Genomic DNA, 15,588 nt, shown 5'->3' with positions numbered 1-15,588 from the left:
TGTGTAATACAGACTACAGACCATGTAACCTCAGACAAAAATGACACTGGCACCATTTTTATTTATTTATTTATTTTATTTATTTATTTTACTGGATACAGTGTTTGCAATTACTCTGAATTTCAGGACTCTCTCTCTTATTAAAGAAAAGTTCACCCATGCTGTAGGATTCTGTGGCCACTTTACCCCTCCCCCCCCCCCCCACAAATATAATCAGGCCTAAAAATAGAGGCCACTGTTTTTCTGTGCCTGTTGTAATGATCAACTCAACAAGCAAAACACAGGGACATTGGATCAGTGTAAGGGCAGTTTAAATCTGGTGATCACTCACTCACACACACACAGAGTATAGGACAAGTGTACTGGGTTACCTCTGCCCCATGAGTCAAGGAAAGGAGAGAGGAGGCTCAGCTCACCGTGGCCTGCATTTGTGCCAAAGTCAGGACACAGGCCAAAGAATGTGCCTGCCATGCAAGGTAAGCCTTAACTTACAGATGGTGGTGGTAAACAATGCCTGCAGACAAACACCTGCTTAGGGCTGGCCTTAGGGAAAATACAATCCTATGGGATTTAATCATCAGGCTTTTACACAGAGAAAGCAATTATGGTATTATAAGATCAATATGTATAAACTTGTTAAAAGTTAATAGTATATAATAATGTTTTTTTTTGGGGGGGGGGGTTTGTTGCTGGAATAGATGTTCAATTGAGATTCCATATCCTTTCTCATCAATCGAGCATTTAGAAAATGTTATTGCTTTTTGAAATCCCCGAGGTCTTCTATGTGGTCTTCTAATATCTGAAACAATATCTAGATATCAAATTCACAAGAGACATGACCAACTATTTAATGTTCTTTCTGTTAAGACTTTTTTTTTCTGTGTGCATCTCATACTCTGTGACACTCCTCTACTGAACGGCCCCCCCCCCCCCCAAAAAAAACAATAGAAACCCTTATAGAATTTATAATGGTTATAATGGGAATTTAATGGAAACTGTAATGGTCCCTGTGGGTCTGTACTGGTAATTTGTTACCTTCTATTGGTGGCACGTTATGTCTAGTGGATACCATTAAGCACTTATAATGGTAATGATTTTAATGGTTAGCTGATTGTTTGTAATGGTATTTGTAATGGAAATTGTAATTGTTTTTTTTCAGCAGGGTCATGTATTAAGTTTAAGAAATACTTTAAAAAATAAAATAATAATAATAATAATAATAATAATAATAATAATAATAATGAGTGGCACAGTGGCTTAGTGGTTAGCATATTTGCCTTGCCCCTCCGGTGTTGCTCAACTCATCAAACAACTATGTTTGACAAGACCGTGTGAGTGCAGCGTTACTAATGACTGTATATATGAGTCACTGGTTGTTATACAGAAATCGAAGGTCGTGAGTTCAAATTCCAGCAATGCCAAGCGGTGCCTACTGGGCCCTTGAGCAAGGCCCTTAATCCTCAACTGCCCAGTTGTATAAATGAGATGAATGCAAGTGGCCCTGGATAATGGCGTCTGCCAAATGCCATAAATGTATATTATTGTCGGAACCGTGCTGTCACAAAAAATGAATCAACACCCTGAAATAGCTTGATGTTGATATGTCTTTTTTGCGTCCCACAACCCGCTTCTCCGTCTATGAAATGTTCATATCACGCTCTAACGGGGGAAAGAAACGCTTCGAGTCTTTCCGGCCTTTACTAGGAGATGACTTCCAGTCGAAGTGTCCATCCTCCGGCCGGTACACGCACCTTTAAGTGTATGCTCTAAAGATCTGCTTTCCCGGCGGAGCATTTTTCGGTTACACCTTCCTTTCATGTTTTAGACGAGAAAACTCACAGCTCCGCACTGGCTTGCGTTTTGATTGGATGGGATCGCTGACCATCGCGTTCTTCCCAGTGACGACATAGCTTTTGCTCACGCTGATTGGACAAGGGGCTGGAACGCTCCCAGAGAATCCTTTTCGTGTCTGAATGCAGGAAGTGCCCTTTTATGGAATGTGAAGCATTTCATTTTTTCGTGTCAACTTCCGGTTGGGTGGGAAGCAGCTGCTGGAAACAGTGAATAACAGTGCCCGAGGACATATTTAAAATATTGTATTTGTTTTTGTACAGTTTTGCTTTAACCAGCAAGGTAAAAACGGGCAGTTGTATCTATTTTATAATGATAAATGTTAGCCGCTTTAGCCGGTGTAGATGAAAGAACGCGCTAACGTTCATAGCAACAGTTTCACACAGTTTGCACTTACGTTGTTCACTTTTGTTCCTTTGCAGAAAATGTCAAAGTCTTTGAAGAAGATAGTGGAGGAGACTAGGGATAAAAATCTTACCGAGGTGGACATGTGTGACAGGGGGATATCCAACATGCTGGACATTTCCGGCTTATGTGAGTATCTTTAATCAAATCTTCATGTCAGAGTACAAGTTCTTGTTGGCATTTTTCACTCGATGATGCACACGGCTACTTTGCTAGACTAAATCTGCTAACTATGACACATAAATATAACTTTTCATGTATTTTTGATGAATTGTCACTGATTCAGAATCAGATGTTACCAGGTTGTTGTTGTTGTGCCCCCCAACTACGTAATATGGATAACATGTACTGTAAAGCACACTTTATATAGCCTTCACAATTATCTATTCTCATCTGCTATGCAGAAGAACAACTGGAAGTAATGTTAAAAAGTATATGCTCTTTAATGTATCTCACCAACTTTTCTTATTTTGTCTTATTGAAGTCACATTGTCCAACATAACTCAACTAGTCTTGAGCCACAACAAGCTGACGAGTAAGTAGACGTCATTTCATTTCCCTGTCCTTTCAACCTGCTGTTGCATGAAACAGTCTGCTGTAATAACCTGTAATAGCGAGGACTTCATTTCTGAGACTCCTTTAAAATCATGCCCAAGTTTGTGGAGAATCTATGAAGTATGTGTTTTGGAGAAAGCAATCTCCAAACTTAATACAAACTTAATACAAACTTAATACAAACTTACAAGCTTCCTTGAAATGTTCTTGGTTTTCTCATAGGAACCACTAGATGGCAGTATTGGCCAGAGTGTCACTCCGAGTATCTTGATGTACACTGAGAGTTTGCAAAAAATATACAAGTATAAGAAACATTCAAATAGCATGTAGTCTGCGTTAATAAATGTTACACATAGAGTTTTATATAGTCAACCAGATTCTAAATGTTAATATGAAAATCCAAATATGCACTTATACATTTTGAAGGTTTAAGAATAACCTCTATTTAGATTTTAGTTGAAAATGTCTACACTGTAAGACCTTTAAACATTCGTTCATCTTCAGTAAACACTCCATTCTGGTCATGGTCGAAGTGGATTCAGTGCCTATCCCAGGAATGCTGTGGACGAGGCAGGAATACACCCCTGCATGGGATGGCAGTCTATCTCAGGGCTCCACGAACACAGATTTATGCATGCTTACATTCACACCTAGAGGCAATTTAACGTAGACAATCCACCTACTGGCATATTTGAGGGCGCTCTAAGGAAACCTATGTGAAACCTCTGTGAACATGTACCACACACACAGTATCCCAAGTCAGGATTGAACCAGGGACCTTGGAGCTGTGAGGGGGGCAATGCTACCCGCAACATTTCTAGCTATACTGTCTTTATTCAGCTTGCCATTTTTGCTACAGAGTAGTGAGCATTGCTATTAAGCTGACACACACATTTGGTCTCACACTTACTGTTCGTTCCAGAGAAGGATTCAGAGCAAAGAAACACACCATGGTAATCTCCGTAAAACAAAGATCTCCCAACTTGATATTGCTCATGTTTGTCAAGGGTTATTTTTAGCGAAGCTCCTTAATTAGCTTAACATGTCTCTTCACCTGAAGCGGAGATTCATAAATTCATTTTCAAGTCATTTGCAGGTTAGGATGCTCTGCATCTTTCTTGTCAAGTAATTTAACTACAGTAGATTCTTTAGATAGAGTTTTGCAAATAGACAACTGATTTCTGTGTATTGGCTTCATTTCTATATTCAGTTCATGATTCAAAATTTAGCCTTATCGTCTTCTGAATTTCAAGTGGCAGATCTGTTCTTTTTCCTCAGTAACTCGTACTGCTTATTCCCATGGTCCTATCCTGTCTTCATAAAATTCAGAGATGTAAAGTGTGCTATCTCTTGAACTTTTCAAGGTAGTCAGAAATTACAGTGGCATTTGAAACCCTTTCATTAGTGAGACTGGCGAGTAAAATACCCTGAGCTGGAGAGGATGGGAAAGACACAGGCAGTGTAATGAGAGAGAGAAGAAGAGAGATATATAGTAAGGGTAAAGGTTTGAAACTTCTCTCAACCATCCCTTCTTTACATTGCTTTCACTTATTACTATCAATCATGTGGCCCATTAATGACTTTGTGGTTTCACAGAGATGTAGTTAAGGCATTTGATTTCGTGAGCTCACATATTCACGTGCACACGTTCATACAAGTACGTTCAGGTATATACATTTAACTAAAAAACAAATTAAAGCAAAAGCAACAAATTTACTTAGTAAGCCAGCAAGACAGCTCCAGCGGTCTTTGGTATAGCTTCTACATGTCTCTGGAACTGTCCTAGAGGTTTGAACACCACTCTTCCGAAGATATTACACCAGTTGGTGTAAACTTCACAGCTTCAGGGTCCTCAGCTGGATCCTGAGCTCTGATTCCTGTCTATGTGGAGTTGTGCATGTTCTCCCAGATCCAGGATTAAGCTGTTACGTAACTCTCTTTCTTCTGCTGCCCTCAGTGGCAAGACTGTATTTTTGTCTGTCTATGTTTGCATGTCTGTCTGTATAGCTGTTTGTATTTATGTCTGTGTGAAGGAATGGGTCCAAGTCCCTAGTCCTCATTCCCAGTTGAGAAGGCCACATAGCTGCACCATTGACTCCTTCTTCAATTTAGAAACTTCAGCGGTCTCATTTGACCCTTTTTCCTTTTTTAGGATGTAGTTATGAATGTATTTTTCAGAAAAGCATCTCTCTCCTCTTAGCCAAACACACGAATCTGAGGCTACAGTGCACAGAGAGCTACCGAAACTGTAAAGCTGAAGATTGGATAAATATTAGGTGATGTTTTTGCAGCCGTCATCTGTCCACTTTTGGTGAGTCTGTGCCCATGATGGCCTCACATTCCTGTTCTTGCCTGACAGGAATGGAACCCAATTGTGGTCTTCTTGCTGTGGATGGGCTACAACAGCAGATGTTTTGTGCATGCTGAGATGTTATTGTTTTGCTCACCATGGATGTAAAGAGTGGTTATTTGAGTTACCGAAGTCAGCTTGAACCGGTCTGGCCATTCTCCTCTGACCTCTCTTATCAACAAGACATTTTGTCTTCGATGCACTGGATGTTCTTCTGTTTTCTGCACCATTGTCTGTAAACTCTAGAGTGTTTTGTGTGTGTGTGAACATGCCAGGAGATCTGCAGTTTCTGAAATACTCAAACCAGCCTGTTTGGCACCAACAACTATGTTTAAAGACAATGAGATCACCCAACTCCCCCCCCCCCCCCCCCCACACACATTGTGATATTTGATGTGAACATTAATGGAAGCTCTTGACCTTGATCAACCGATTTTCATGCATTGTGCTGCTGCTACATGACTGGCTGATTGTATAAATGCATGAATGATCATGTGCTGAGTAGAGGTGCGCGCTAATGAATTGTTTTGATCATGATAGGCTGATGATTTGCTATTTAATAAAGGCAAACTCTCCCTTAATATGGTGAAAAATAGATTCATCCTGATGAAATAGGATCATATGAGACACGTTGAGTTTCTAGATTGAATTAGGACTCAAGGGTGCAGCTATGTGGCCTTCTCAACTGGGATTGGGGACTTGGGGGGATAGGGGACTAATTGCAAGCGCATTGACAGACATACAGACAGTCTTGTTCATTGAGGTTAACAGAAGAAACTTAAAATTTTTAAGTGCTAAATAAACTGTAAGGATACAGAACAATTTACCTAACTGGCATCTAAGTGTGTCAATCTATTTATATCCTTCGGCTTTTCTTTTCTTTTTTCTTTTTAACATTTATAATAATTGAAGTCCATTATCTACATGTTCTACGTATGTGTTGAGCAGTACCATTAAAGTTCTCGTAGGTAACATGCCTTAAAATTTGTGATGATGCCTCATTTTCTCTCAATACATGCAGAAGCAAATCTTTTTATTTTTACTCCAGAATATTTCACTATTTCATAGTTTCTTGCTGTGATTTGAAACGCTTTGTCCTGCATTAAAGCTCACAGACACATCAGCTGGTAGCCTGAGGCTTAAAAGCTCGAAGGTATTGATAAATGGCGTGTGTCAGTTTGCTGGTCCATGCCAGAACCTTGAAATGGCTTTGTTATTGTTTCAGTATGCCTTGCATACACTCGGTGGAACTGTTTCCTCTGAAGGCACTCATGTCAGTGTGTTTGTGTAAATCCCCACCCACCAGTATAATGAAGGCCAATTGATCAGCCAGTAATCAGATAGGTGCCCTGTTATCCTCATCTATCTTTGTCTCAGGAGCACCAGTGGGACTGCCAGCCGTGGAAGGAGAGGAGAACAGAAGCGCTCTGCTAAACGCCTCCATCATTAAAATGTCAAATCTATTGCTGGGCGAGTGACCCATAATTGAGTCATCAAAGACAGAGTGTCCATGCCCTGGCTCTTATAATTAGCTTGTTAAACCCCGCCAGGTCACTATCAAGCCCTCAGACCCGGTCCCTGATAACCCTTAGTAAAAGCTTGTTTTCATTCAGAAATGTTCATTTGTGATGTTAATGTTTGGAATGTGATTCCAAACTGTAAAAATAAAAATTAAATTGACAGGGCCTCAAGGTTGTGTTTTCAACATAGTTTTTGCACTTTCTCTGTTTTTCTCTCTGATAGCCGTACCTCCAAACATTGCCGACCTTAAGAACGTGGAGGTGCTGAACATGTTCAACAATCAGATAGAAGAGCTTCCCACTCAGATCAGCAGCCTTCAGAAACTCAAGCACCTAAACCTGGGGTAAGAAAATGTTTTTGCCATTTCCTGTTTGTTGTAGCTCTTTACCGAGGAATTGTATAAATACATTTTTACCACAGTCATTGTGCTGGAGTGTAAATAAATTTTAAAAACAACCATAGAAGTAGTAACTCACTATGTACGGGCACTGGTTTAATCGGGTATTATTTATTCAAACAGTGATGTACCTTTTCCTGTAAGGGGTTTGCATTGATGATGATGGATGACATTGATTGTAGTCCTTACTAAACTCTATTTTTAATTATTGAGAACAATGGACCCTATACTCCAAATAGTACAGTACTTTTATATATTGTATATGTTGTAAAGCATCAGTCATAACCAGTAATGTCCATGATCTTCTTGTTATAAAACTCTTTTCCTGTGAACATATTGGAATGTGAATTTATTTATCGAAAATTACAATTATTGTACAAATACAATTATATGTATATTAATACATACACAAATGTAAATCGGGACTTCACACTGCCAGTGAAGACATGATGGAGACAAAGTGATGTAATGCATAGCAACTACTGACTTTATGATTGTTGGAAGTATTTAAAATATTAAATGCACTTCCAAAGACAACTGAACTGCCAATGCGAAGTTTGCATTCACCATGGACAAACCAAAGGGTTTTTATTTTCCATTTGTACTGATTTGTTCTACACTCACCAGCCACTTTAATAGGAACACATGTATCCCTATTTATTTCTGCAATTAGCCTATCAGCAATTCATGTGGTAGCAATAAAATGCATAAAATCCTGCAGATACAGGTCTAGACCTTATGTTAATGCTCACATCAAACATCAGAATGGGAGAAATGTGATTTCAGGGACTTTGACTGTGGCATGGTTGTTCGCGCCAGACTGGCTAGTTCAAGTATTTCAGAAACTGTTGATCTCCAGGGATTTACACACACACACACACACACACACACACACACCCCAATATAGATGATAAAGTGGCCAGTGAGTGTATTTTACTGTTAAAATAATACTGAAGACTTTAACACCATGAAATAGCACATATGAAGTTACGTAGTGACTAAGAAAAGTGTTAAACAAATGAAATGCGTTTTTTAATGTACTTCTTTATTCCATATGAAGCTTTGTACACTGTGTGCATCTTTGCAAGCAGCTTCAGGAACCTTTTCTTAAAATTCAAAAATCGGCTTCTCTTAATTTCAAAATGAAAATTACTTTTTAAAGTAAAAACTACTTATTAAAATACATTTTGATTCAGAAATACAATTTTGCATGGGCATTAATTCACTGTTTACATTTGTCTTAGGAAAAAAGTTTTTAAACCATACATTTTAACAGATATATATTTGAAAATATCTTAAATAATTAAAAAGAAAATTCTATCTGTGTCCACACCGTTGACTGGTTGTGTATATTAGCACTCAATTTGAGTTTGTGCTTTATGTACAAAAGATCAGAAGTTTAAAATAAGGTATTTATGATCAAGCATATTAAAGAAGCATTGTAAATCACTAATAACTAAAAAAATCTCTGAGAATAACTCCAAATCATGAAATACATGTTTAACAAGTTAAACAAGTATGTTTTTAATCTGGATTGAAAAAGTTTAGGGGTGATGTAATACTGCCCCATAGTAAAGCAAGTTCAGTATAACCCAAATCCTGAGGGCCTGCTTTAAGCCCTGTGGGATGGGAAGAGCAGGAGACCTCCTCAATGTCACGCAGGATTAAGGAGTTCCACAATCTCCCCCTGCATCCAACACCCCACATTTTTATTGATTTGATGTCAGACGCGTCATTTCCAAACATGATCTTGAAGACATAAGCTGGGGCGCTGTATTCATGGTGGCGAGTCCTGGCCAGAGCGTATGTGAGACAGCCTACCCGAGCTCATTTGTCAAAACAATTCCCCACCTCTTGTAATTGCTTCACAAACACGGAGAGGTATCAGTTTGTTTGTGTCTTTTAAATCCTTCACAAAGCTGTGTGTATCTTGTGCGACAGCTTGCTGTCTCTGTGCCGTGGGGTAAAAGGGCACGGAATGAAATTGGGGAGGACGTGGAGAGGAGATGGCCAGAGTTAATCAGCCTTTGAGCTCACTGTATTATGCACATGCACTCCTCACCTAGCTCTCACACATTGTCAGGCACCGTCAACACTTTGCACATTAGTACTGCTTCCCTGAAGATCCCCAAAATTATATAAGTTGGCATGTTAAGTATTATTACCCCATCACATCTTGATAAACATACAGAATCAATGAGTCATGAGTATTGTATTGTATTGTATGGACATTTTCTATTTAGCAGATTGTGTATTTCTTATTGCTTGAACTGTGTTGTAATGTGGACCATTATTCTGCATAACAATTTAATGCCATTTTTTTCCCTATAACACCTTTTACACTGAATTTACACTGAAGAAGGAGTGGCATGATGTAATGTTTATGATGATTAATATCTTTCGGTAAACAGATACACCATTTGAATGCGAAAAGGTCTGATCTTTGATCCTTGTGTATATATTACATATAATATATTATATATAACAGTAATTTTATTGGAAGAATATTGATGTTTATTATTAGCTCTGCGTATTTCTGAATGTTTAACCACTGCATTTTGAGTCCATGTTTTGTGTGCATGTGTGTGTGTATGTATGTAGGATGAACAGACTGAGCACATTGCCGAGAGGCTTTGGTTCTCTCCCAGCTCTGGAGGTTCTGGACTTGACTTACAACAACCTGAATGAGTCTTCACTGCCAGGAAACTTCTTCTATCTTAGTAAGTCTCTCTCTCTCTCTCACTCACTCACTCACTCACTCAAAGTGCATTCCTTACTCTTCCTTAAAGCATGCACCTTTTCTCACTATGCACAGTGGTTCTCACTAACACAGGGCAAACAGGATAGCAGTTAACTGACTAAACTTCATCATTATTCCAATCAAACCCTCCCCATTAGAGGCCCAGTGATGATCGCTGACCGTTTCTAGTGCGCTGTACGTTCACTAATGGGCTGTTATTTTAATACTGATGACATGATGAAAGCACGCACCGCACAGCAATCAGTCCTTTATCTCCCTCCACCCCCTCCACATCACCCACCTTGCTCTATTTATCACTGCTGATGTTCAGCCTCTGATATTACTTCTGATTCCACAAGCAAATTAAAATGGATCTGATTAATGAATGAGATTCAGGTGATTAAGGACAATCAGAGACACCAGCGTACATCAGAGGAAGAGGAGGAGGGGAGAGTTAGAACAGCTCCGAGCCACCGAAATCACAGAAACGGTGTAGAATAGGAAAGGCACTCTTTGAAGTTCTGTGCTTTATGCCTACAGTTAGGAGAGTGGATTGGATTCTATGTAAAATTACACTCTTGAAATGGTTCTCATTATGTTTAGCATTTTCCCTGCTGTGTAGTATTGTGTGTGAGTATATATGTGTATGTGTTTGTGAGTCAATGTGCCTGCGTAATCTATGCTAAAGCACGTGCAGTGGACCTGTGTACTGTTTGATCACGTTCTGTTGTGTGTGTGTGTGTGTGTCAGTCATTCATCAGACAGACACAGAGTCTGGGCATGTAGTATTAATCAACTCTGAATATCTCTATTGATCAGACGGTGCTCGACTCAGGCCTGCAGCGCCCCAGCCTGCCTTACACTCACCTTCTCTCTCATTTCAGCCACCCTGCGCGCACTCTATCTCAGTGACAACGACTTTGAAATCCTGCCCCCAGACATCGGCAAGCTGGCCAAGCTACAGATAGTGAGTAATTTATCTAAATTTACCTTGAAATCAATCCCCCTTTTTTATCGTGCCGTTAGGTGGATTTATTCTTTAGAGTGTGTGTTGTCCTTTATCACAAACTCTTGCGTGGTTTATGTGCTTTGCTGTCTCAGATTAGATCAGTTTTTGGTCCTAAACTGTTCTTCTCCATCAGTATATGCCTGCAATAACAAAGAATTAACAAGAACAATGTTTCTGCTTTTTATATATATTTAGGCTTACTACTGTTAACAAAACTGCAAAAGGAGATTGAGTAAAAAGTACTTGATGTGGTGATCTCAGTGACCTCAAATCTCATTGTCCAGCCTGTGTCCCTCTCTCTCTCTCTCTCTCTCTCTCTCTCTCTCTCTCTCTCTCTCTCTCTGTATAGCTGAGTCTGAGGGATAATGACCTGATCTCTCTACCTAAAGAGATTGGAGATCTGTCCCAGCTGAAGGAGCTGCATATCCAGGGCAACAGACTGACCGTGTTGCCTCCTGAACTCGGTGAGTTTTGTGAGTGTGTTTGTGCACGTGTGCATCTGTTTGTGTAAGAGGTTGACTAGGACAAAAATGTTATCATAAGAGCAGGTTATTGTCAAAAGTCCTGACACTCACCTGGTTCTCACAAAAATCATGTTTTTGCAAAAATTAAAGTTTTTATTTGAAAAACTAAAACTGCACAAAATGTCCTATTGGTTACTGAGGGGTTGGGTTTCGGTGTAGATATAGCATTAATTTGTGACTGTATTAATTGTCAGTGGGTGGTCCTTACAAATATAGTAAAACCTGTCCTGTGTGTGAGAGTGATGAGTTTCCATATTTTTCCTATTCATACCAAAACTGTATTCATGGTAGATTATTAATAATGCATAATAAAATGCTCTGGCATTAATGCTGTCATTTATGTATGTGGCTGTGTATTGAATTTGACTGTTTGAATATTATTCATATTCTTGTAACATTTCTTTATCCTAAGGCAAATAATCCACATTCAAATGTTGAACAGCTCATGCACTTTCAGTTGTCTAATCTAAATCTATTGAAACAGATTTATTAAAAGAGTTTTGACAACATGACACTTGCATACCTCACTCGATCTCGGGTTACTACCCATGTGGAGTTTTGCACATTTGTCATTATTTCGTTACCTCCACATTCTCCAGTTTACTCCCACTGACCAAAAACATGCTAGTAAGTCAGTCGGCTGTTAAATGGCACCGTGTGTGCGCGTGTGAGTGTGTGCGCGTGTGCGTATGTGAGCGTGTGCATGTGTGGGCGCACGCGTGCGGTGCACTGTGATGGACTGTCATCTGATCTGGGATGAATTCTCCCACCTTGTGCCCAGTGTTCCCAGGATAGGCTCCCTAACCACTATAAACCCATACCAGGACAAACTGGTTACTGAGGATGAATAAATGAGCAAACACGTGCGTTGCTCAGTGTCAGGCAAGGGCACCTAATAAATTCTTGCAATTGACACCGTTCCTTTTTTTAAATTATTTTTTATTATTTTATTTTTTTAAAGAAACTTTCTAATAAGCTTTCTAAAAAAACATTATGACTAACTCAGTGGGACAACAGCCTTCACTACGGAGTCTCAAATCTACTTTAAGCTTTACTTTCATGTCTCTGTCTCTTTAACATGTAACCTGACAGCATTAGCCATCAATCCAGAACCTGATCTGTTCTCAAAACAGCTATTTGTCAGACGGCATGGTGTGTACACAGAAATAAATATATACAGTTATCACACAATCAGTCCACTACACCCTCAGCAGAGTGACCCTCCCTAGTGTCTGATGCTGTGTTGTGATTGGCTGTCGATCGTTTTGGGGTGATGCGCACCCTGCTGACCCGGTGCAGGCTGAGAATGGAGGCATCATCTGCTGCTCTCCACACTTGTAGTGTGATGTACTGAACTTTTTGCCTCCATGTTCAGCTGTAATTTTTGGCTGCATTGTGCACAATAACCCTGGCATGTTATGTAAACCAGTGCAAACCTAAACATGCAATTTAAGTGCTGTGCACATGGCATAGTGCACACTGACCTTCTCGCCCTGTCATGCATGTGCATTTGCACAAAAAAAACTGGGAAGCGTGCATCTTTGGTTCCATAGATTTGGCAACCCTGGTGATGGCACATAGCCTATGGTATAAACACATACATCAATCTAACAAAATACTTCCAACAATTCATACAGGACTTTTTTTAGGTAGCTTATTCTGTGCACATCCAACAAATAGCATGTGAACCATACTAATGCCATCCACACCATTTACTTGTTCTGAAACAAAATAACATTTATAACATAACAGTATGTTTAAATATAACTATTTCTTGAACTTTTTGATTACTCTGTGGTTGACCGTGTTTACTATTTTATAACAGCTTTTTAAACCGCGATTTGCACTTCACAGTAAGCCTGTAGTAGATGATCCCAAGTGCAGTTTGCTTAATGAGCTACAGCCTTAGTAAACTGTATGGGTATAACAATGACACAGTTGTGGCAATAACACAAGCTGTGTCTGTATTTGTATTTAAACCCAAAGTGGACATGGCTTAAATCCGAGTGTTCACAAGTGTGGGAATATGTCAGAAACACAACCACAAACAATACACATATAAGCACACATTTCTGCAAACTATATGCTCCTGTCCTGTTCCTGTCATCCTTATTATGTGCGACAAACTGATATATGCTTTGCTTCTTTCATTCATCTTAAACGCCATGTTATAGGGATCTCAAAGTCTTGTGAAATCACACAGTGTGAAAGGCTACTTTTAAATGGAGTCTGATCAGGCTATTCTGAGTGTGGGCTGATACACATGCCCACTACTCTGTGGTGGCGCCACACACACACAGGCTGCCTGAGGTAGTGATAATTTCCCTTAAACAGTTAAAATCGCCTACATGTCTAACAGAATTATTTGCCGGTGTGCCTTTGGTCAGAAAGTCAAAAAATTTTTGTCCTTGCTGTGGTAGTACTTCTGTCTTATTTTATGTGTAAATACCATTACAGTTAAGCTACTGATGCATGTTTTATATCCTTCCATGTAAAACCATTTTGTTTTTTTGTTCTTTATTCTTTATTTTTATATTTTATTCTATTTGTCCTTTATTAGCAAATTGTGTAACCAAATAAATGAAAGAAAAAAATAATCAGTTCATACAAATTGACATGAAACATGAAATTGCAGAATTCTAGTGTTAAAATGTGTGTGTGTGTGTGTATATATGTGTATATATATATGTATATAATATATATATATATATATATATATATATATATATATATATATATATATATATATATATATATATATATATATATATATATATGTGTGTGTGTGTGTGTGTGTATATGTGTGTGTGTGTGTATATGTGTGTGTGTGTGTATATATATTTATTATGTAAGGAATGAAACTGACAGGGCATGAAGTTATAGGAAATAATTAATGCTGTATGTGAGGTATTGTGTGTGTGTGTGTGTGTGTGTGTGTGTGTGTGTGTGTTACCAACCCAGAGTTTTTTCCCCATGTGAACAATAACATTACTGTAAATTACCATAGATAAGAAACAGTTTTCTTACAGTGTGAACTACATTTTAAGTATAAACAATAAGACTTCAAAAAACATTTCTTTTCTGACATCTAATTTTCATGGGACCAAATCTATGTCACTTTATTCTTTTATTATTGTCTGATGAATAAGCTTCATTTCGGGATAACATACAGTCCAATTTTTTTTTCTTTCTTTTTTTTTTTTTTGCTATACGCTAAAGACATTTGGGTTTGAGATCAGAAGATGAATATAAGATAATAGATCAAAATTTCCGCTTTCATTTTCTTATAATTACATCTGGTAACCCACACATTTTTCAAGTTATCAGAAATATTAGAACATGTGACTGATGGGTGTTTTTTGTTGCCCAGGTCTGCCCCGTTAGATTGATTGTTTAAACAATTAATAGCTCTGAATATCTCCTCGTGGTTGAGCCCTGGGTTTCACCTGTGAAGGCTAAATTTGTTGTTAAAATGGATAAACCAAAATGAAAACAAGAGAGCTGTCTATGGTAGAAAAGCAAGCCATTTTGAAGCTGAGAAAAGAGGGGAAATCAATCAGAGCCATTGCACAAGGATTGGGCATATCCAATACAACAACTACTAATCTTTATTGATGATGTAACTCATGATGGTAGCAGCAGAATGAATTCAGAAGTCCACAGAAACATTCTGCCTGCCAATTTAGATGGAGAAATCAAATCTTATTTCTCACATACATAACCATACATACATGTAGTATGACACGCAGTGGAATGCTTTTTACGACCACACCGATATGTAAAAGATAAAATAGAATAAAGATTAAAAAAAAAAATAAGAAGAAAAAAACCCAGAATATATCAATAGAAATTTTTAGAAAAAGTGTACAATTTAGAAAATTATACAGAAATTACACTTATATAGTAAAATAGTAAAACTACAATTATGTACAATTATAATATTTTAAATGTAGTAAAAAAAAAAAAACTGTACATGTGCAAATTGTAGGGAGTGCAAAATATGAAGTGAACCCGGAAGCATCACAAAAAAAAAGAATGCAACAGTTTGGTCACTTGATGCAGTTATTTCAAGTGATATGCAAGAAAATATTAAGTGTTATTTACTTAAATGTACTTTTCAGACTATCTGTTCCTATACTTACACTAGATGTAAATATCAGAAAATGAAAGCTGAAATTCTGATCCATCGTCTCATTCATCATTTGATCTCAATCCCAGATGTCTTCAGTGTATAGC

At 38.3% G+C, this 15,588-nt stretch overlaps 1 protein-coding gene across 1 annotated transcript in view; it reads left to right on the top strand.

Annotated features, from left to right (window-relative positions):
• The first annotated feature begins 1,995 nt into the window (after nucleotides 1–1,995).
• The window catches only part of rsu1 (Ras suppressor protein 1), a 31,817-nt gene continuing 18,224 nt past the window's right edge, over nucleotides 1,996–15,588 (top strand). Inside the window, exons 1-7 of the mRNA XM_053631395.1 lie at nucleotides 1,996–2,133; nucleotides 2,274–2,385; nucleotides 2,741–2,791; nucleotides 6,905–7,025; nucleotides 9,681–9,799; nucleotides 10,704–10,786; nucleotides 11,178–11,292. Of these exons, the coding sequence (XP_053487370.1) occupies nucleotides 2,277–2,385; nucleotides 2,741–2,791; nucleotides 6,905–7,025; nucleotides 9,681–9,799; nucleotides 10,704–10,786; nucleotides 11,178–11,292 (598 nt within the window). The 5' untranslated portion in view covers nucleotides 1,996–2,133; nucleotides 2,274–2,276. The remainder of the gene's footprint in view (nucleotides 2,134–2,273; nucleotides 2,386–2,740; nucleotides 2,792–6,904; nucleotides 7,026–9,680; nucleotides 9,800–10,703; nucleotides 10,787–11,177; nucleotides 11,293–15,588) is intronic.

Source organism: Ictalurus furcatus, chromosome 1 (assembly GCF_023375685.1).
Source record: "Ictalurus furcatus strain D&B chromosome 1, Billie_1.0, whole genome shotgun sequence".
Lineage (NCBI taxonomy): Eukaryota > Metazoa > Chordata > Actinopteri > Siluriformes > Ictaluridae > Ictalurus > Ictalurus furcatus.
Note: the sequence above shows the minus strand (reverse complement) of the source record. Positions and strands in the feature narration are given on the sequence as shown.